Genomic DNA, 23,827 nt, shown 5'->3' on the forward strand with positions numbered 1-23,827 from the left:
CAGCAGGGGAAGGAGAGGGTGGAAAATTAAGAGAAGCATTGAAACATACCCATTACCACATGTAAAACAGATGAAAAGTGAAAGTTGCTCAGTAATGTCTGACTTTTGGCCACACCACGGACTATACAGTCCGTGGAATTCTCCAGGCCAGAATACTGGAGTGGGTAGCCGTTCCCTTCTCCAGGGGATTTACCCAGCCCAGGTCTCCTGCATTGCAAGTAGATTCTTTACCATCTGAGCCACCAAAACAGACAGCCAGTGGGAATTTGCTGTATGATGCAGGGAACTCAACCCAATGCTCTGTGACAACCTAGAGGGGTGGGATGGGGTGGAAGGTGGGAGGGCAGTTTCAGAAGGAGGGATATATGTGTACCTATGATTGATTCATGATGCTGTACAGCAGAAACCAACACAGCATTCTAAAGCAATTATCCTCCAATTAAAAGTAAATTTAAAAAAAAGAAAAAAAATTCAGTTGTATTCATCTTTGTTAAATAGCTGTACAAAGCTATTAATTTAAAATACGAAAGGGTTATTTATGAGATATCGTACATTAGAAGTATGGAATGCATGTTTCTTTTTGATACTATTATTCCACTAAATATAGTGGTCAGATGTTCAATGTATCTCTTATAAAACTGCACATAAGATTATATTTGCCAAAATTAGAATGTGCAAATTCTAAGAGACTTACAAAACAGAAATTACTCAGAAAGTCCTTTATGCTAAATTCAGCAAATCTGGTTCTAAAGTGTCCTTTTTTAAAATTATGGTAAACAAATATATTGTTTAGAAATCTTAACGGATGGAAAATAGTTGAATCAAATATATTTCTTTGCAATTTTCACATTTAATTTTATTTAAATTATTAATTTTATACATTCAAAAACTAAATAATGAGCTATTATTTCAATAAGAAATTGTTCAATTTTAATTGCAACTTTTCAGGGCTCTAATTTTAATATATATTGGGATCTAAAACTATCAGCAAACAGTAATAATCGAGAAAGTATATTTTAAAAACTGGGACAAATGAGAAAATAGATTGAGATGCAGTAGTCATTTGCTTTACAATAGGTTCTTAAATGCACAGAATAGTTCATTTAAATGCCCTTTAAACATTCATACACTTAAGTAAATTTACAAATAAAACTGATTAACCTACAACTTTTAAAAACCCAGTAATTTTACAGAGACACTACTTTTACCCCCAAAAGGCATCAAAATGTTTTAACAGCTCAAAAATAGAAAAAGGCAAAAAGCAATTGATTTCCCCAAAATGACAAAGTTTAATAAGATGGCTATTTGCTGTTCAATAAATTAATAGCCTATCTTTTAAAGCATATTTTTCAGCCCCAACTTGTAACAGACTTTGACCTCCATTTCTACTTTTCCTTTAGTCAATCTAGACTGTATGGAAGAGTGTCATATTAGGCTTTTTAGCAATTTGAGTTAATGTCCCCAAAAACATGCTGTTTATATCCTCAGAAAGTAATGAAGAAAAAAATTTATAAGTGCAATGCATACTCCCTAGGTTGTAAAACTCTACCAGTCTAACACAGTTGCCAAAGTCGGAAAACATATAAACCAGCACAGTCAATGTCATACATCTTATCAAGTAAGTTTTATCTGTCGGATTGTTTGGCATTTGGGAAGCTTATTTAGCTTAATTTATTTATTTAATTAATTTAGTAGGCTAGAAATCCCATCACTACCTTTAACAAAGATTTGGTTACTAATGAATTAAAGTTAACAGTGAAAATAGCATACTGAGGATTCTTTCTCTGTGCTTAATGATGAGGGAAAAGGTACCAAAATTTTTTTATGAAAATGAAAGAAATGGGTAATTTTTTAATAGTAAAAAGTAAACTTTGAAATAAGGTTCAGGCACTTATTTCCATGGTGTTGCAACATCAAGGGCAAAGTATGTTTTGTATTTCTTTGAGAAATTCTTTCGACCCCAAGCCCATAAACTTTGCTCCTTTCACAGTAGATCTCTACTGTCAAACCAAATAGAATTACTTGCAGAATTCTAATCATTTGTTACTCTACAAATAAGTAAGGAAATTAGTTAAATGCTCAAGTTTTCTAGCACTACTGTTCTAAGTAGAGCTAAAATAGAAGCAAATAAGCTTATCTTCCATACCCAGTATTATTATTTCTATAATAAAGCTCACATTTTTCTTTTCAACTGATGCTAAATGAAAAATTCATTATTTAAAAAATTCAATTAAAAGCTGCTCCAAACCTATTTTATTTAAGAATAAGTTGATAGAAGCAAAAGCAACTTACTAATGTCAAAAATAAAAAACACACAACAATCAAAATTCAGCATATTTGATCATAAATCAGTAAAAATTAAATTAAGCATTTCATGCTACATAGAAAGTAGGTTGTTCTATTTCCCTTTCAAAATATGCAAGCCATCTTTTCAATTGCATTTTTACATGCTCCATCTAATCATAAGTACTACCATGTACTTTTGTACACTGTGTACTTAGGTAACTATGGTAATATTTTTATAAGGCTTGAAGCTAAATACTAGTGACTATTAAGATGTTCAGAGAAGCTGAAATAGCCTGCCTGTAGCTATCTTAATATAGTTGCTAAACATTACATAAAAGCATGACATGAGAACCAATAAAACTAATGCACCAGACATATGATACTGCCATCAAACAATTCTTAAGCTCCAAAAGAATAAAACATCTGAGTTAGTCTAAGAATGCATGAGCTCTTGTGGTTTTAAAAGACATATTACAGAACATAAAGATAATGGAAAGATGTTCCTTTCTAATATAGTAATTTAGAGTGATGAAACTGCAATTTTTGCAGCACTCTAACCAGTGAAAATATTTTAAATTTGTTCACTTAACAGGTGTATAAGGTAAAACTAAACCTGCATCCTATCTTATTAAAGTGATACACCCATCCTGAAACTCTTTATAAAGCCAAATGAATCATTTTAGAACTTCTTTTAAATATAATTAAAAATACGAAAAGGAACACAGACTGTGGAACTGTGCTGTGCATTTTATGATAATCGTCATTTTGTTCGTAACGCTGAAAACCGTGTCAGCACTTCACAAGGAACAGCACCTGTGTTTTACCACAAACGCTTCTATGCAGAGGCATATGCTGAACAGCATCTACACACATCTCCAGAAACTGCTGCTCACTTTAGTGGACATACTCTCATTCCGATAAAGATTTAAGTTTTTACTTCATACTTCAATAGAAAACACATGAGTAGATTATATACTCCATATCCATATTTTTAAAAACCTTGAACCTTCTTTTGTTTTTTTCCTTATTTTTTAACTTAAAGCAACATTCTTTTAAATGTCTGTTTTAAAAAAATACATAGGTAACAAGAGTTAACTGTTTTATCATGATTAAGTTGGTATCAAATTTATGGGCATAAGTGAAAAAACTAACCACTTAATAGTCATAATGTAGTGAAATGCAATATCAAGCACTATATATTATTAAGAAAGTGCTCATATATAAGCAGCAGATGATGAGAGCTATACCATGGAAACTCTGGATATATCTTAATGCATATCCTTAAAAATCACTTTCCTTTATATAATTTCCATTTTAATTTAAATGCCACAAATTCTCAGTGAACATTTAAATTAGTTTTTTACTTCAGCTCTATTATACATCATGAAATACCTTCAGAAACTGCCTTGAGGAGGTAATTCTTTCCTTCTATTTTGTAATTATATCACATTAAGTATTTGTTAAATGTTATGTTTGAGACATACTCTGACCCTGAACATATTCAAATTCAAGACTAATGTTATGATGGAAAGATTTATGAGGAAAATTTTACAACAGTTTGGAAGGTAAAATTATAGCAATAAGGAAGACACCTGGCTGGAATACTGCAGAGTGGCAGATTTGACATTTTACCAAAGGACAGTAATGTTTGATCTTCTTTCCTCCACAGAACTCTAGATCCAGTTAACAGCAGGAGGGAAAATCAGCAGCAACATTTCAATGTCCACACTCTGATTTCCAAAAGATACCACGTAGGTAGGAGCAAATTGTATTTTACTTCAGGTGGTATATGTCTTTGACATGAAGGCTCTGCTATTTTTCAAGACTGAAAGGATATCACAGTGTTGATTTTATATACAAAGTAGGATCTGTTCCAGTATACTCTGGTGAAATAATTCACATAGGGAGAATAGTTAATTTTGACCTCATGACAAAATCGTCCATGTTTTGAGTAGGTTAACTTGTCACCTTCTTCACAAACCACCTAGCAAATGATATGAAACATAATGTTAAAAAAGTTTTAAGAGAAATGCAATCAAGGTACAAGTGACTATATTTATATAAAATATATATTTTTTTGTTAAATATGGAGTATTTCACATTGGTTAGCAAACATCTCATATTGTTCAGCAAATAAAAGTCTCTTCATAAGAGTTACCATGTTCACTAAATTCTTGAGCTTCCCACTGAGATTGAGAAACCAGCATAAAGCATTTTCCAATTTTTTAAAGATTTAATCCTAAAATTTAGAAGGCTATGTCTCCATAGTCTATTATCATTCATCTGAAGAATCTTATGGAGCCTACTGAAGCTAAGAAATGGACATATATTCTTAATGTATGTTCATATTCTTTTCCTTGTGCAGGACTGACTCACAACAGTAAGTTTCTGTGACTAATCAGTAAATCCTTTACATTTTCACTTTAACGAGGTTCACTAAGATACCTTAGCTAGCTCAAAGAGTTTTCTACAATAAAAACACTAAGTATTATGCTAATGCTTTGGAGAGATGTCAGAGAATCAACTTTAAGAATCAAAGAAGAGATTAGCTTTAAGCCTGTGCCTGGAATTACATGAAAGTAGTAACCTGACCTTCAAAATGGACCAAGAGGGTGTCCAAGAGCAGAATAAAACTCTAGACAGTAGACAGCAGACAGCAATACAGCTGCTGCTGCTGCTGCTAAGTCGCTCCAGTCGTGTCCGACTCTGTGCGACCCCATGGACTGTAGCCCACCAGGCTCCTCCACCCATGGGATTTTCCAGGCAAGAGTACTGGAGTGGGGTGTCATTTAATTACTAAATGCGTGCGTGCTCAGTCGTGTCTGACTCTTTGCAACCCCACGGACTGTTGCCTGCCAGGCTCCTCTGTCCATGGGATTTTTCAGGCAAGGATACTGGAGTGGGTTGCCATCTCCTACTCTTATTACCAAATATCTGATGTTTAATAAAATTCCATTTTGTCACCAATTAAGCCAAAGATCACAGATGTCAAGTACCAAGAGAGAAAATTCAAAATACATGTAGCAGAAAACAGAATAAGTTTATAAGATTAAGAGGTCATTTCTCTAGACTCTCCTGGCAAGGGCGCAGGTTTGGTATGTGGGGAACTAAGATCCCACATGCCTCGCAGCATGGCCAAAAAACCCCCAGAGCAACAAACTACTTTCTCACCTCCAAATTGGTCTGGGATGATTATGACAAAGCTATTTAATTAGGAAGAGACAAAGAAGTCTTGGCTGCAGTCTGAATAGAATATGCAATCTAAATAAGAATGACCTACTAAACTTTAAGATCCTCCACCCCCAACCTTCCCAGGAGTACAGGTACCCTTTCTAGTGCCTCATTACCAGATATACAAACACTAATTACTAAATATTAACAAATCCCCCTGTCAGTCTTAGTTGCCACGTATATAGTATATACACTGCAGGCTGAGAATTAACACAGCTTGGTAAAATAGAAAATCAAAGAAAACTGAAAATACAGTTAAATCCTAACAACTAAAGTAGTTCTGAATACACTAATTTTGTGGATAACAGAGGCTCAATGTACAAGACTATGTTAATTCAATAAACAATTTTTCTAGATATGAATCAAATTATAAGAAATTTCTCAACATAAGAATATAACAATCAGCTGCTCTTTATGTTACATTGTTAAAATCATAATTCAAAACAAATTATCTTTTGTTCATGAATGTAGAACATGTACAAGCATAGGCAACTAATGGTCCAGGTATTGATAAAATTGGTTGGTTTTTTTTTGTAAAATTGTCCAACTTTTCTTTTGTACATTGCAAAAACACTTCAAACTACTTTTAATAAGTTCCCCCACTGTTACATCTCTAGAGAAGGAAATGGCAGTATTCTTGCCTGGAAATCCCATGGACAGAGGAGCCTGGTGGGCTACAGTCCACAGGGTTGCAAAGTCGGGCATGACTGAGCACACGCACACACTGTTACTATTACAAGTTTAAATAAAGTCATTTTTCTCAAAACAATAATTAAAACTTTACAAATGGTTACTTACATGGCCATTCGCAATGTCTAATAAATCTTTAACCCGACAGCCTCTCATGGTTCCCACTTCATTGCAGATAGCATCTTCTACTATTAGGTAACTAGCCTTGTATGACGTCAGTATTTTATAAATATCCTCAGCAGATCGCTTTGAATAGATTTGATAGATCTGAAAGAAAATAATTAAAACAACAACTTTAAAAGACATTTAAAACTTCTATTTATCAAACACTGAGCATCTACTATGTTCTTAGTACTATCTGTGCAAAATAAAGCTATTCACTAAGGCTTGATTCCTGTCCTCAGCAAGCTTATGTTCATCTGCTCTTGGCTACTTGCGTATCTTCTTTACAGAAATATACATTCAAGTCCTTTGTCCATTTTCCTCCAATGCTACTGAGATATAATTGACATACGGTATTGTGTATGAGTTTAAGGTATACAACATGTTTATTTGATAAGCTCATATGCTGCAAAATAATTTAGCACCATAGCTTTAGCTAATATTTGTATGTTACATAATCACCATTTTTTGTGTGTGTGTGGGGAAAACATCTAAGATCTATTCCCAACAACTTTCAAATCTACAATACAGTATTATTAACTCCATTCACCATGCTGTACATTAGATCCCTAAAATTTATTCATATTTCAACTAGAAGTTTGTACTCTTTGACCAGTATCTCCTCATTTCTTGAGGTCTCTCAACCCCTGGCAACCACAACTCTCCTCTATTTCTATGAGGTCAGCATTTTTAGATTCCATAAATAAGTGATATCATACTGTATTTACCTTTTTCTATCTGACTTACTTCACTTAGCATAATGCCCTCAATGTTTATCCATGTTGTTGCAAATGGCCTTTGTCCACTTTTTAATTGGGTGGTCTTTTTATTAGTGAGTTGTAATACTTCCTTTAATATTTTTATTACCATGTATCAAAGTATTTAATACTCATTTTATACATGAGATAAAGTCAGTGAGGTTAAAAATAATTTGACCCTTGTCACAATACTGAAACAATCAGTTCAGTTCAGTCACTCAGTCATGTCTGACTCTTTGTGACCCCATGAATGGCAGCACACCAGGCCTCCCTGTCCATCAACAACTCCTGGAGTTTACCCAAACTCATGTCCATCGAGTTGGTGATGCCACCCAGCCATCTCATCCTCTGTTATCCCCTTCTCCTCCGGCCCCCAATCCCTCCCAGCATCAGGGTCTATTCCAATGAGTCAACTCTTCGCATGAGGTGCCAAAGTATTGGAGTTTCAGCTTCAACATCAGTCCTTCCAATGAACACCCAGGACTGATCTCCTTTAGGATGGACTGGTTGGATCTCCTTGCAGTCCAAGGGACTCTCAAGAGTCTTCTCCAACACCACAGTTCAAAAGCATCAATTCTTCGGTGCTCAGCTTTCTTCACAGTTCAACTCTCACATCCATACATGACCACAGGAAAAACCATAGCCTTGACTAGATGGACCTTTGTTGACAAAGTAATGTCTCTGCTTTTTAATATGCTATCTAGGTTGGTCATAACTTTCCTTCCAAGGAGTAAGCGTCTTTTAATTTCATGGCTGCAGTCAGCATCTGCAGTGATTTTGGAAACCAAAAAAATAAAGTCAGCCACTGTTTTCATTGTTTTTCTATCTATTTCCCATGAAGTGATGGGACCAAATGCCATGATCTTAGTTTTCTGAATGTTGAGCTTTAAGCCAACTTTTTCACTCTTCTCTTTTACTTTCATCAAGAGGCTTTTTAGTTCCTCTTCACTTTCTGCCATAAGGGTGGTATCATCTGCATATCTGAGGTTATTGATAATTCTCCCGGCAATCTTGATTCCAGCTTGTGCTTCCTCCAGCCCAGCGTTTCTCATGATGTACTCTGCATAGAAGTTAAATAAGCAGGGTGACAGTATACAGCCTTGACGTACTCCTTTTCCTTTTTTTTTTTTTTTTTCGTTTTCGTACTCCTTTTCCTATTTGGAACCAGTCTGTTGTTCCATGTCCAGTTCTAACTGTTGCTTCCTGACCTGCATATAGGTTTCTCAACAGGCAGGTCAGGTGGTCTGGTATTCCCATCTCTTGAAGAATTTTCCACAGTTTATCGTGATCCACAGAGTCAAAGGCTTTGGCATAGTCAACAAAGCAAAAATAGATGTTTTTCTGGAACTCTGTTGCTTTTTCGATGATCCAGCAGATGTTGGCAATTTGATCTCTGGTTCCTCTGCCTTTTCTAAAACCAGCTTGAACATCTGGAAGTTCATGGTTCACGTATTGCTGAAGCCTGGCTTGGAGAATTTTGAGCATTACTTTACTAGCGTGTGAGATGACTGAAAGAATAGGCATGCTTAAAACCCATGCCTTGATCACATGGTGTTTTTCATTATAATTTTGCTGACCTTATTAGATAATAAGCTCTGGATCTTATTACAATAGATATTACATTTTTTTCAGTTTTTCTGAAATGCGAAACTTGGAAAAGCCATAAAAGTTCGGCCAAAAGTATCACGGACTGTCCTGAAAATCCTGAGGCTTGTAATCTAGACTGGACAAGATTCCAGTCTGACTGCAGCTGCTGATGACATGTTTTGGTTGTTGTCTATCCAGCAATTTCAGGTCCAATGTCCATTGACATGCTAGATACTCATTCTGTGGGATACAGAATGTGACTACAACAAGAAGTTTCTCACTCACTTCACCTGCTAAGTAAGTTCATGTGAATGGTTCTATCCTATTCAGTTTAATACTTACTTGTGTATTTTATATAATTTTTATTTATTTTCAAGTCTGGGTAAACTGTAATATACTACTGGGTCATATAAAAAAAAATGACTTTGATGCAATGGCAATAACATTACTGTTAGACTAGGGTGCGATTTCTCAACCTTGGCGCTATTAACATTTTGGGCCACATAATTCTTTGTTGGGACCAAACGGAGGCCGTTCTGCACACTGAAGGATGTTTAGGCATTCCCTGGTCTCTACCCTCAAGGTGCCTGTAGAACCCCTCCTCCAGCTGTAACAACAGAAAATGTCTCCAGACACTGCCAAATGTCCTCTGGGGGCGCCGTCATTCCAGGTTTGAGAATCAGTGGTCTAGGAGATTATACAAAGATTAGTCACATGTTATGAATTATAGATTGTGGTGTCTAATTCAAATGATATGATCTCATTTATGGACTTCAATTTGAATTTTAATTTAAAAACAAATTTATTCAGTACTTTGCTCTGTACTAGACACCACAGAGGAGAAGGCAATGGCACCCCACTCCAGTACTTTTGCCTAGAAAATCCCATGGACAGAGGAGCCTGGTAGGCTACAGTCCATGGGGTTGCTAGAGTCGGACATGACTGAGTGACTTCACTTTCACTTTTCACTTTCATGCATTGGAGAAGGAAATGGCAACCCATTCCAATGTTCTTGCCTGGAGAATCCCAGGGGTGGGCTGCCGTCTATGGGGTCGCACAGAGTCGGACACGACTCAAGTGACGCAGCAGCAGCAGACACCACAGAGAAAGATGAAGTTTTGGGGAAAAACTGGTTCCTACTCATATAAAAATGAAAACTCTAAAATGTTTAAATTTAATTCGAACTAGAATGTAATTCAAACTCTGACCTAATTACATGTGATTCTGAAATTCTATATTAGAATTCAAAAAATAATCAAAATTGTTAAAAAACAATAAAAAAACAACAAAGAAAACAAAGACATGTTAGAGTCTGTTGGTTTACATCCACAAAAAATAAAGTTTAGGAAGGAGCTTCCCAGGTGGCACTAGTGGTAAAGAATCTGCCTGCCAATACAGGAGACCTAAGAGACACAGGTTTGATCCCTGGAGTACGAAATGGCAATCCACTCCAGTATTCTTGCCTGGAAAAATTCCATGGACAGAGGAGCCTGGCAGGCCCCAGTTCATGGGGCTGCAGAGTCAGACACGACTGAGCAACTGAACATACACTAAATTTAGGAATATGCTGTGATACATCTTCTAAGCAGCACTACCTTTTCAAGTGCAACAAATATTAATCAGAGGTGGCTGTTGTCCCTTAGATAAATCACTCCCAGGTAGACCTCCCCATCTCTGACCTCTCCCTTGCTTCAACTGTTCTATGACCTTAATAACTCCTAAGCGTTCCATTCCTAGGTTTATAAAAGGTCTTTGATAACTCCCAAATGCCTTGAGGGTAAGTCTAAATTTTAAGTATGACCTTCCAGGTCCCTCAGAATTTGGCCTCTTATTTTCTAGTTTCATGGCCAAACAAATTTCATGGCTTCTGTGACTTTTTCAATCTGGAATTGTATTCTTTTTCCAAACAAGTTTCTAAGTCATCCTTCAAATCTGTGATCAAAGGAATGCCCTTTATGAAGACTTGGATTTTTGTAGGCAGAACTGACTTGTTTCTGCTTTTGAACTCCTCTCTGTACTTTCTGTGATTATATGTGAATGTGTGTGTACACAAAGAATTATAATAGTAATAGTACATAATTATAATAATAGCTAACATTTAAATTTTACTGTTTCAGACAGAGTGTATTATCTTATTTAATTCTCCTAAGTAGAGGGTCAGAACTATTATTTCCAGATTCAAAAACTTGTTCAAGGTCACAAAGCTAGTACATGGCAGAGGTATCATTTGAGTCCAGATACTCTAATTCTAGAGACTGGATTCTTAGAGTCTAACCTCTGTATTGAAGTCTAACTTCTATACTGCTATACTTCCCACTTAGCATAGAGTATACTTAAAAACTATGTGAAATTCTCTATAATTGAAAAACAGAATATTTACAATTCAGGTTCAATTGGTTATTACCTTCAGATATGAAGTTACATTTACATCCAAACAAAACATTCAAAATTATAAATTCTCTGAAAGAGAAGCAATTAGATACCATACAAATGTTATATATTCTAAGTTATTAACAACAGCCCATACTGAAAACTAAATCAGTGCTTTATAAGCAATAACAGAATTTTGGTTTAGAAATACAAAGTGTATAAAGATAGTAACTGAAAGCCTTCCTTCAATAATTTGATTGAGAATAATGATATTCTAAAAGAGAATGTTTCCCTTTGTAAATGATTACATATTAGTCCCTTGGAGCCTTATGGGAAATAAAATGTTTCTCCTAGAAATATATCAATACTTTTCATAAAGAATTTCATATTCTAATGTTGGTCCCTTGTGGTTAAATGTACTATACAGCTTTTTAAAAACTTAAAACTAATTGACTCTTCTAAAATTGTCTGGATTTTCCTAGCTAACCCAAGGAACATATACATCATTATAATACTATACTAAAAAGTCATAAAAAAGATCCTAATGTAGAACACAAAATGCCTTACGTTTTCATTTCTCTTGAGAAGATCATCATCATTGTAAAGAGGCAAGCTTGTCACCATCCATCCGGTGCATAATTTAATCACACCCATTAATTGTGGACTTCCTGCAAACACAGCTGCAACTGGAGCTTGCCTTCTGCAAAGAACCACAAAGATTCACACACTGAAAAGGTAAGTATACTATTTAGTTCACCGATTTATATCAATTCTGAAATACCAAGGAACTTAAAATGGGTTGTACACTTAAGTTTTAATGTCAGTTCTAATTTCATTTCATTTTTGGATCCATTAAAAAAAATGAGCAATTACTATGTGCCAGAAATTGTTTAGAGTGCTAAAGATAAATATTTTAAAAAGAGAGGTGGGAGGAGAAGGTCACTGCTTTCAAGACAGAGAAGGGGAGAGGATAAACACATCTCCTATTGCCATCTAGGTCAGGTGGCGATAATGCAGGGTAATGGGACAGTGACAGTTCAATGGTGATGCTGTGAATTCTTAAATTCATCTTTGGCAAATACTAACCACCATAACCCAGCTCCTCCCAGATCCACCTGTCCTCCTGCTCCTTCCCTGCCTTTACCCGTGTGTCTGTCTCCAGTTAACACATGAAGGACTTCTCTTCTCTAAATCATAATTCCAAAGTCCCAGATAGATTCCCCTCACAAGACAGATCCCAAAGGGCTGCTCTAATGTCCTGACTTATTTATTCCCTCCCTGTATTCAATATTCAGCATCCACCTACTGTGTCAAACTCTGAAAGTAAAGAGGACACAGCCACTGTCCTCAAGGAGCACCCAGTAATGGGGAAACAAAAATGAAACAGAAAAATCACATCACAGTAATATAAATGCCCAATCATTTGATGTAAAAGGTCCAATGGTTAGGCCTTTGCTGTTTTTGAAAATATTGTGGTAAATCATACATGTAAACGTGACTTCCTCTTTTATTAACAACAGAAGGCTATACTGGTCAGTGTTCCACAAAGGTAAATATAATTCACAAAAAAATATTAATAGGCAGTAGTTAAGGATGATCTAAAATAATAATCTTTATACATACAAGAGGTGTCATCATAATAATGAGACCTTCAGTTCAGTTCAGTTAAGTCGCTCAGTTGTGTCCGACTCTTTGCAACCCCATGAATCGCAGCACGCCAGGCCTCCCTGTCCATCACCAACTCCCGGAGTTCACTCAAAACTCACATCCATCGAGTTGGTGATGCCATCCAGCCATCTCATCCTCTGTTGTCCCCTTCTCCTCCCGCTCCCAATCCCTCCCAGCATCAGGGTCTTTTCCAATGAGTCAACTCTTCGCATGAGGTGGCCAAAGTATTAGAGTTTCAGCTTCAGCATCATTCCTTCCAAAGAAATCCCAGGGCTGATCTCCTTCCGAATGGACTGGTTGGATCTCCTTGCAGTCCAAGGGACTCTCAAGAGTGTTCTCCAACACCACAGTTCAAAAGCATCAATTCTTTGGCACTCAGCTTTCTTCACAGTCCAACTCTCACATCCATACATGACCACAGGAAAAACCATAGCCTTGACTAGACAGACCTTTGTTGGCAAAGTAATCTCTCTGCTTTTTAATATGCTATCTAGGTTGGACATAATTTTCCTTTCAAGGAGTAAGCATCTTTTAATTTCATGGCTGCAGTCACCATCTGCAGTGATTTTGGGGCCCCAAAAATAAAGTCTGACACTGTTTCCACTGTTTCCCCATCTATTTCCCATGAAGTGATGGGACCGGATGCCATGATCTTCGACCTTACATAAGACCTATTCTCACTTTCAAATTGTGGTGTTGGAGAAGACTCTTGAGAGTCCCTTGGGCTGCAAGGAGATCAAACTGTTAATCCTAAAGGAAATCAACCCTGAATATTCACTAGAAAGACTGATGCTGAAGCTCCAACACTTTGGCCACAAGCTAAGAGCCTGAAAAGACCCTGATGCTGGGAAAATTGAGGGCAAGAGAAGAGTGTGACAGAGGTTGAGATGGTTGGATGGCATGACTGACTCAATGGTCATGAGTTTGAGGAAATTCAGGGAGATAGTGATGGACAGAGAAGCCTGGCATGCTGCAGTTCATGGGGTCGCAAAGAGTTGGACACGACTTAGCAGCTGAACAATAATAACAATTCTCACTTCTATTCACCTATTCTATGAAATTAATTCTTCATTTCTAGAAATAGTTTAAATCTTTTTCTCCCTTTTCTCCTGGTCTTTTCTGATAGTATTTTATTCCCTTTTCAAGTATTAGTTTCTTTATCTATGTGTTTAAATTTTTTCATATTATTTATCAGTCTCTATTCATGGGGTAGACTGGCTGAAAAAAATGGTTGCAATGATTCTTTTCTCATAGTCATTCTCTTGGAGGAAACTCTAGTTCCCATCATGTGACTTGCTTTGGCCAACAGGACATTAGCAAACACAACGTGAACAGACTTAAAACATGCTTACACTGAGACTTGTCCTCTCATGCAGCTCTAGGGAGCTCTACAACCACCACCTTGTGAATGAGCCCAGTCTCACCTGGGCTGGATGACAAGAAGCAAGTGGCTAAGTCAATTCCATGCCCTCAGCTGACACTACCCAGCCACAGACATGTGGGAGAGGCTAGGCCAGACTACCCAGTTTCACATGAGCTGGCCCAGACCAGAAGGATCCTACCCATTGCTTCCACTCAGCTGATCATGGAAGTGGTGCAAAATAACAAATGTTTATTGCTTGTAAGTCACTAAGTTTTCTGAGAGTCCACTGTGCAGCAAAACCTGACACAAATTTTATTACCAGAAATTGCTAGAGGTCTAGTTCTATTGTTTATCATAAATGACAGCAATATGTCTTGCTGTGTCAAACTGTTTCTTCATGTGTTTTGTAACTTTAGAACTTATCTCCATGAAGCTTTATTTGTGAAATCCTGGGTAGCCTGGGTTGAAGATTATATTAGGCACTCCAGACCATCCCAGAAATACTTTTTATGCTAATTTCTTGATACAGGATTCCCTGGATTAAACAAGTGTAATTTCAAGCTACAGCCATGTGATTTCAGATGGACTGCTACAAATTCAGAGGAAACACCTTATTTTTGACCAAGAACTGAGGCCAAGGAAGACATGCTTTCTCATCATCTTTTTCTACCACTTGCTGGATATTTTGAGTTCATCCTTTCACTGACAGTATGGCCCTTTGAGGGTCCCTTAGTTCTGTATGTATTAATATGTTACAGGAGGAAATAGGGTGTTTCAATTACAAGTCCCCATTTGCATAGGTCGAAGAGCACATCTCCTGTCATATTAAAATGTGTGTGAGTATCAAAATTAAAAATCATGTTAACCTTGGTTATCCATACTAGAAACCCACTGTTCATTCACCTCCAACTCTGGTTAAAAGAGGCATCTCTTGACAATCTAAATAAAAGGACACTGGTTCCTTTTTATTCCACATTTCTAGATGCTTAATAACTAGAGTTTCATATTTCAACTTATCAATACTGTACTTTTGATGGAAATGAGTTCAATTAGAAAATTAGAATTATATGTCTAATTAAAAAACTGTCCCTAAAAATACAGGGTAAAATTCCTGAGTTTCATGGGAAAAGGATTACCTTATTATTCCCCCTGAATCCATTAAATAGCATGCAATGATTAATTAATAGCTTAACAATAGTCTCAGGCAATTCAGTTCTTACTTTATCCAGGTCATAAGTTCCACCGTATCTGGGTCATAAAATTCTTGTAGTTCCATTAGTTCTGTCATTAATCTTGGAAAAAACTAAAATATAAAACAAAATCCCCGAAACCTGTGTGTAAGTATTTACAAAGTTTAAAGCTCTTTCAAAGTATTTCCAAAGACTAACAGACCTACTTGTGACAAACAATATTACAACACTGTTCTCACAGAAAAAATGGCACGGATCACTTTACTTTCTTTTAGTTTCTTGTTCATTCTTCTCAGTCCAAATAAACTACTGTTTGGTTAATTTACTACCTATACTCAATACATAATTTTAGCATCACCAATTAATCATTAGTTGTATCTTTCATGCACATACACACTGAAAAAATAAGTAAACAAATTTCAGGTTAAGTCAAATAATTCACAGGTTTACTGGCAATTAATTTCATGTTACATTATGATAAGGTAAAGAATTTATATTACTTTGTAAATATTTAAATTTTGGGATTGCCAAAATGCTTTTTACTCTTTACTAGTAAATACTATTTATTCAGCTATTTCCTTTGTCAATTGTAATAGTCTAACAATATTAGACTATAGAAAATTGCACTAGACTATAGAAAATAGCACTCTAAAAATGTTTTATCATGGTCCTATTGGAAGAAAATTAAGTATTATTTAGTATATCACATTTTCTTAAAATACTGTCCCAATGTAAGTATCCTACACACACATAATTTATCACTACCTTATAAACAACATATATTTTAACCTTATGAAAAATCTAACTTTCTTACCTCTTTCCATAAGCTGAGACCTATTATAGTGGGCACAGCCATGCTCAAAATAAGAGCCTAAAATGTTAAAGCAAAAAGGGTTATGGATAAATATACCTTAGAGATACTAGACAATGACTCAATGACCAATCAAATATTCTCACAGTTGTAACAATTTCAGAGAAATTGGAGTCAGCATGGAACCTAGTTCACAGAGTAAGATGGTGATGACTAATGGTGGCATAGACAGTAAAGCCTCTGCCTTCAGTGCAGGAGACCTGGGTTTGATCCCTGGGTAGGGAAGATCCCCCGGAAAAAGGAATGGTAACCTACTCCAGCAATCTTGCCTGAAGAGTTCCATGGACAGAGGAGCCTGGTGGGCTATAGTCCATGGGTTGCAAAGAGTCAGACACAATTGAGGGACTACCAGAAAAACAACAGATTTAAAACATAACAAGCTGGCAGCAAAGTGAGACATACATATCTACTATACAAATTTAAGGCAGAACATAATGCTCATCACAACATTTCAAACAGCAAGTTAGTATCTGATAATTTCCCCAGGAATCTAACTTAGGAAGAGCTTATAAAAAACACTGAACTGTAAATAAATAAATAGCTATGTGAATAGCTAACAACAGCAAAAAGACAATGAATGAACACAGGAAAGATAGTCAATACATACCAGTATGTGTGTGTGCTCAGTTGTGTTCAACTCTTTGCGACTCCATGGACTGTAGCCCGCCAGGCTCCTCTGTCCATGGAATTTTCCAGGCAAGAATACTGGAGTGGGTTGCCATTTCCTTCTCCAGGGGATCTTCCTGACCCAGGGACTGAACTTGCATCTTCTGTGTCTCTAGCCTGCACTGGCAGGCAGGTTCTTTAATACCAGTATACTACTATGCTAAGAATATATAAATTCCTCTGGAAAAAGGTTGGCAACATACAAGACTACTAGTAGAGATAATAATTTATCAGCTTTCTGCCAAAACCTGTTCTTTGTACCATCCCATGGCGATTGGTGACCCCACAATCTAGTCATGCAAACTCCAAACCTAGGAAACATCTATGATTTCTCCCTATTCTTCATTTACCCATACTTTATGAGGCACCAAATTTTCTATTTTTTTTACTTCAGTACAGGACAGTATTAATTAAATGGGCTTTGGAGCTAAAAGAACCCCAAAGTGGGTGTGAATCATGATTTTATTGCACTTATAAAGTTATACAATATTAGGCAAGTTATTCAATCATTTTTTAAGCCTTCGTTTCCTTGTCTATAAAATACAGATAATGAAACTTAGCTAACAAGGTCTTTGTAAACTTTGAATAGCATATGAAGTGCTTCAAATAGTACCTGACACATAGCAAGCTCTCATCGCTTCCTCCTCCGTGGCCTGTACCTGGTTCAAGGAGGTTCAGTCCTCCTTCCTGGTTCAAGTCTATCACCCTTAAGCCTATCCTTCATAGAACTTTAAGGGTGGGCTGAGAGAAAAGCTAAGGCTGACTTTCTCCCACCTCTGTACAAACATGTCAATGTGTTTCGACTGCCTGTGGGATACCACCAAGTTCAGCAGAACACTCAAAGGCCTCAATGAGCTTACCCTCCTTGATTTCTCCAGTCTCATTTCTTAACCACCCCTACCTCACATTTTATGTGCCAACAAAATTAAATATTTCATGCTTTTTCTTTGCCTCTGATTTTACTCCCTTTGACTGTCATGTGCTTTGCAACCTGTGTTTCTTCCCTCTACTCTCCCTTTTTTACCCTTTATTTGACTAATACCTCATCTTTCAAATCTCAGAACCGAAGTTCTCTATGAATCCCTAAAAAACTGAATTAAAGCAGGCCTTCTCTGTTCCAGCAGTACCCTATTAATGCTTCTTATTATCTCTTTTTATGACCAGAAAATGGTAATCCACTTAAGGAAATTAATCTTTTTTTTTTTATTTAACTATACTGCACAATATGCAAAATCTTAGTTCCCCAACCAGCAATCGAACCCATGCCCCCTGCAGTGAAAGCTTGGGGTCCTAACCACTGAACCATCAGGGAAGGCCCCGAATCATGTTTTATTTATCTTTTTATTTCAAGCACGTTATTCATAGCAGGTACAATGTAAATGTTCCATTCACACTGAAAACATCCCATAGTTCTAGTCAAACCAAGAAAAATGTTATAAAAATTAATTTTTGATAGCCTCTCAAATTATTGATTCACTTAATATTTTTACCTTCTATTTTTTAAGGATTTTGCATTGAAACACACTGCTTTTATAATCAGAAAGTACAAAAAAAATTTTTCCACAGAATCTTTTTCTCTACCTATAAATCATACATAATATGATCTACTCACGCTATTTCAATTGTATTCAACACGACTTCCATTCATATACTTGAAAGAGAAACAAGAACTTATCACAAAACAATGACTCACCAACAATACTGGGTGTACAGTTCGTAATCGAAGCCACTTGAAAAGTGTCATCCAAAGTTCAGGAGAACATACACCAAACGCTGCTAACATGCACACGTAAGGAGTCCACAGGTATTTCAAGCTGGAAAAGACAAAAAAGAGTCATACATTAGCTATTCTATGAACATCATTATTATATGATTTCTCTATTCTGAGTTGTTTCCTAACACTCATGAAAACATCACAATGTTAAGGCAGAATGAAAAAGCTTACCCTCTAATTTTCAGCAACAGATAGTTACTTCTTAAATAATCAAGAGACATGTGGGTTACTAAAATGAAGATTAGACATTAATATAGATGAGGTGTAGTAAAACTGTACTCTTGGAGAGAATATAAACTGTTTCACTTTCTCAGAAGGCAATGTGGCAGAACCTATAAAAATTTTACATAGCCCAAGACAAAGCCATTTTTAGTAATCTAGTTTATAGATATATTAGCATAAATGTTAAAAATATGTTGTTTTAATTACAAAAATAACAGAAACCTAACTATCCTTTAATATGTACTAATTAAACAAATCTTTATGAAAAACAAAAAAGTGAACTACAAAATTTTATGTATACTGTTACCCTAGTTTTTTGGTGACTTTTTTCCCCTAATGTACCTATATATAGTATAGTCAAAAGATAACATCTGGAAAGATACTGCTGACAGTTGTGGCCTTTGAGGAGTGAGATGGAAGGATTTTAATTTTTTAATTTATACATTTCTATACTTGTGTTTGTTACATGGTCTGCAGTGTATTACTTTTGAGATTAACTTTTTAAAAACAGGATTGAAAACCTGGGGCTTTTAACTTAAAAGTATTAAAATTCCAGGTGTACAGAAAAATCAACTTGCATAAATAAAAGACAGAACATTACTGTAAGTTGTAACTTGTAGTTGTAAGAGGTAATGGTAAAAGCTGAAGACAGAAGAGGAAGAGTTGAGAAAAATTTGTGGACATCATTGCTTCAAACAGATTATCAAAGAAAAACAACATCTCAAAGGATAACTTTTGTAGTTAATACTAGGAAATCAAAAATACCTTTCCAAGCAATATTCTTTGATGACAAACTCTAAAGAGACTAGAAGAATATGAGGCCAGAGTATAAATGTGAACTATTTTGGTTTTATAAAATAGCAAAGCTATGAAATGGGGAAAACAAAATAACATTCATTCATCTGATGAGTTATTTATCATGCACTTCAGGGTGACCAAAGTAATAGAGAGGAAAAAGACAAGACATGGCTACAGCTCTCAAGGAAGTCTTTATCAAGATGGAATAAAACTGAACATATGCATTTCTTGCATGGATGCTCAGTTGTGTCTGACTCTGTTACCCCATGGATTGTAGCCTGCCAGGCTCCTCTGTCCATGGAATTTTACAGGCAAGAATACTGGAGTAGGTTGCCATTTCCTACTCCAGGAGGCCTTCCTGACCCAGGGATCGAACCCACATCTCTTGCATCTCCTGAATTGGCAGGTGGGTTCTTTACCACTGAGCCACCTGGGAAGCAGCTAATGTGGCACTTGAACACATGGGAAACCATTAGAAAATAAGTATTAAAAAAATTTTTTATATGGTCTAGGGTTATGTGCAGAGAAGGCAATGGCATCCCACTCCAGTACTCTTGCCTGGAAAATCCCATGGACGGAGGAGCCTGGAGGGCTGCAGTCCATGGGGTCGCTGAGGGTCGGACACGCCTGAGCGACTTCACTTTCACTTTTCACTTTCATGCATTGTAGAAGGAAATGGCAACCCACTCCAGTGTTCTTGCCTAAAGAATCCCAGGGACAGGGGAGCCTGGTGGGCTGCCGTCTATGGGGTCGCACAGAGTCGGACACGACTGAAGTGACTTGCAGCAGCAAGGTTATGTGAAAGCAAAATGATCGATTTGAGACTGTATTGTATTTAAGGTTTAAAAAAATGAATACTGAATCAGGCTCTGAGAGAAGTAGTGGATGCATACAGAGTACATTTTGTTAGGACAGAGGAATCGTATTAGTTTCCCCAGTTAACTAATATTTCCTCCTAACAACCCCATTTCAGAATACCAAACCAGTTGTTCCAGTCAGCCGGAATCAACACTCAAGTCTAATTTGTAACTTGAAGAAACATTGATTCACGCTGAATAACATGTATATGACATCCCTTGGAACACAAACTCTACTGGAGACACTGTACCATTATGCCAATCCACTGATTTCTTAGTATCCAACCCTTCCTTACCATTTATTTCACCTAGCCAGCTAATTAACATTTCAACCTTTAAATTCTCTTCCAATTCAAAGAGATGCCAGATGAATCGTTTTCAAACATAACCATGAGAAGACATGTTCTGTTTAAAAATCTTTAGTTTCCCAGTACCTACAGAGGTAAATGGAAACTCATCTAAATGGTTTTCAAGGCCAAGATATGGCCCTGACACACCTTTTCAGTTTTTCTCCTACTACTTCTTGAAGTGACTAGTGTTCCAGCCAGAGTTTGGAACACTCTGGTCAGTTCATCAGAAACAGGTAATAACCTGGACTTCTAATTGGTGTCTGAAGAGGTAACAAGGGAGTCTTGTAGGACTGAACCCTACACCTGTGGATTCTGATGGTCCTGGCAGAGAAGTGTCAAAACTGAGCTGAACTGTAGGATACCCAGCTGGTGTCCAGAGAATTGTCTGTTGGTATAAAGAAACCTCCTACCTACATTGAAACCGAGTGCTCAGAACCCTTTTACACTCTTATGTCTTATTTTTCACCTAAGTCAAACTTCAAAGAAAAGGGTATCATTTATTGAACCCTCACTCTCAAAACACCATTTACCTCTCCTTCACTTAGCAAAGTTGTGATTTTATTTTTGTGTGGTTAGTGTCTGTGACCTTTACTAGGCCATAAATCACAGAAGGTTAGAGACTTTTGCTGTCTACTTTTGTTCACCAGTGTACCCCTAGCAGCGAGCACAATGCTGGATCCTTTGAAGACATTCAATAGTTTTTGAACAAATTAATGCATAAGTAAATACTGGTTCATTATAAATAGCTCTCTAAACCCCAGTTATATTAAGGTTTTTTGAGTTTTTGTAGTGTTTTATAAATGTATTCTGGAAAGTATACACTAACTACCATTATAAAGGACAATTCTTTGTTAAAACAAATGGATCAAATACACACTTACCCTTCTATAATCATTGCAAGAGAACCCAGTAAAATAGTGTGAATCACATGATAAATTATTTCTGGCCTTTCTCCAATTCGTCCATCTTCAAGCGTGACAGTCTCTTTCAGGGACTTATCACTACCGAAAGAAATGTGTTTTTCACTACTTTGAAAAATCAAATATCTTTAGTATCCTCATAAAAAACACATAGGTAGTTTTAAAATTTGAAAGTACTTTCTGCTGGTCAAACACCTAACTTATATATCTCCAAGTCTTTGAAAGAGGCTTTTTCAAATTTGGAAGACAACTGACTCAATGAAGATGAAACATGAAAGTTCAAGACTGTAATAAAAAAGAGACTTAGATACTTAGGTTCCTTGTCCATTATCACTGAACTAGTGGTTGATAAATCAATATAGTTAAATCATAGTTAGAGTAAGTTCTCAAAATTAAGATACTATATACAACCTCCTTTCAAACGGTATAAAAATACTTTTAAATAGTCAAACTTTATAATTTAAAATCACTTTTACTACTAGTTTCATTTATTTAGAAGAGATTATTCTTACAATAACTAAAAATCTTGAGTAGTGAATGAGTCTTTAAAAGTTTAACTGATTATTTAATATTATTCCTGCATTAAAAATGGACATTACATATTTAGATATATATGCTTAAATCTGAATTTTATCTGGTCAACTTATAACAATATTTTACATAGTGACAAAAAGAATTAAATTAGAAGCTATAAAACAAATACATAAATATTGGAAAGATATTAAATGTTTTATGTATTTCATAATTTATTAATTAGTAATATGATTGGTTTTCTTAGGTACTTACTTAATTCTCCTAAAAATAACTTGAATCATAGAAAGAAAACAAATAATTAACACTAAAATATAGAAAGGTAGTAAAGAAGACTGTGTCAATCGCAAAAAAAAATCTTGAGATGGTGCCTGAAGGGATTCTTGACATAGGAGCCAATTCATTGTAAAATTCCTACAGAAAACAAAAAGCATATTAAAATTACAGATGTTTTAAAATACTGAATATAAAAGTTATTTTTTATCTCAGTAAAAACTAAGACAAAACACATTTCTTTAGTCTACTAACTTACAACAAGGTCATCCCCTTTACAAATGAAAATAACAGCAGTAGTAACCCTCCTCAACAAACTGCCCTAAAAAATTTAAACTTGCTACTTTTTTATGATACAGCAATGTGACAATATATATATACAGTCCAATATATATAGGACTCAATATAGCTTTAAGGTAGTTTTATTTTCTATTTTTACCTGGAAGAAAACAAAAAATTCAGCTGTCTAGCCTCAACCAGCACAGTCCAATATGATAGTCACTAGCTACATGTAGCTATCAGTACATGCAACGTGGCAAGTGAAAATACTCTTCAGGCACAAAATATACACTGCACTTCAAAGATAAAAACAGCTGAAAAAAGGAATTTAAAAAATACAAAATATATCTCAGTAATTTTATACTGTTTACACATTAATTAAATTCACTTGTTTCTTTTTACTTTTTTTTAATGTGACTACTAGAAAATTATGTATGCAACTAATGTTACATTGTTATTGGACACTCTTGTTTTATATTAGATAGCTCTATCAGATAAACTGCTTTTTTTAATCCACACTAAATATAACCAAGACTCCTAGTTATAGGTAGATTTATCAGCATTCTCACTCCCAAATCATCTCTAACTTCCATTTAATCCTTAAATTCCCAGCCCGAGGGAAGGAGGTAAGTGATAAAGTGATGTTCAGGAATGCACATAGATGGACCAAGAATGCTTCACAAATCACTGGGTTTAAACTAAAAGATTCAAGTTTCTCAATGCGCCAAATAGCAATAAAACTGTATCAAAGAGGCTGTCATCGAAATCTTTTGTACCCAGGACAAATGCATCTTGTTTTTAAATACGCCTATTAAACCTACTAATTCTTTAAGATCTAATTCAAATTCCCTATTTAATGATCTTCTTTCCATAATCCTAATCTCAATCTTTCCTTCCCCATATTCCCATGGCAGTTTAATTATTGCTTTATTATAGTGCTTAATGCAATCTGCTATGTGTCAGATTGGCTTCCCAGGTGGC

General features: G+C 35.8%; 1 protein-coding gene across 2 annotated transcripts in view; it reads right to left on the bottom strand.

Annotated features, from left to right (window-relative positions):
* Positions 1–415: 415 nt before the first annotated feature.
* The window catches only part of DPY19L4 (dpy-19-like 4 (C. elegans)), a 66,909-nt gene continuing 43,497 nt past the window's right edge, over positions 416–23,827 (bottom strand). For both annotated transcript variants that reach the window (XM_010833490.1, XM_010833492.1), the window contains 8 exons: positions 22,550–22,708; positions 21,725–21,844; positions 18,536–18,656; positions 16,120–16,176; positions 15,336–15,418; positions 11,652–11,784; positions 6,316–6,474; positions 416–4,270 (listed from right to left, as the gene is read on the bottom strand). In XM_010833490.1, the coding sequence (XP_010831792.1) occupies positions 4,106–4,270; positions 6,316–6,474; positions 11,652–11,784; positions 15,336–15,418; positions 16,120–16,176; positions 18,536–18,656; positions 21,725–21,844; positions 22,550–22,708 (997 nt within the window). In that variant the 3' untranslated portion in view covers positions 416–4,105. The remainder of the gene's footprint in view (positions 4,271–6,315; positions 6,475–11,651; positions 11,785–15,335; positions 15,419–16,119; positions 16,177–18,535; positions 18,657–21,724; positions 21,845–22,549; positions 22,709–23,827) is intronic.

Source organism: Bison bison, unplaced genomic scaffold (assembly GCF_000754665.1).
Source record: "Bison bison bison isolate TAMUID 2011002044 unplaced genomic scaffold, Bison_UMD1.0 scf7180017863702, whole genome shotgun sequence".
In the NCBI taxonomy this organism is placed as follows: Eukaryota; Metazoa; Chordata; class Mammalia; order Artiodactyla; family Bovidae; genus Bison; species Bison bison.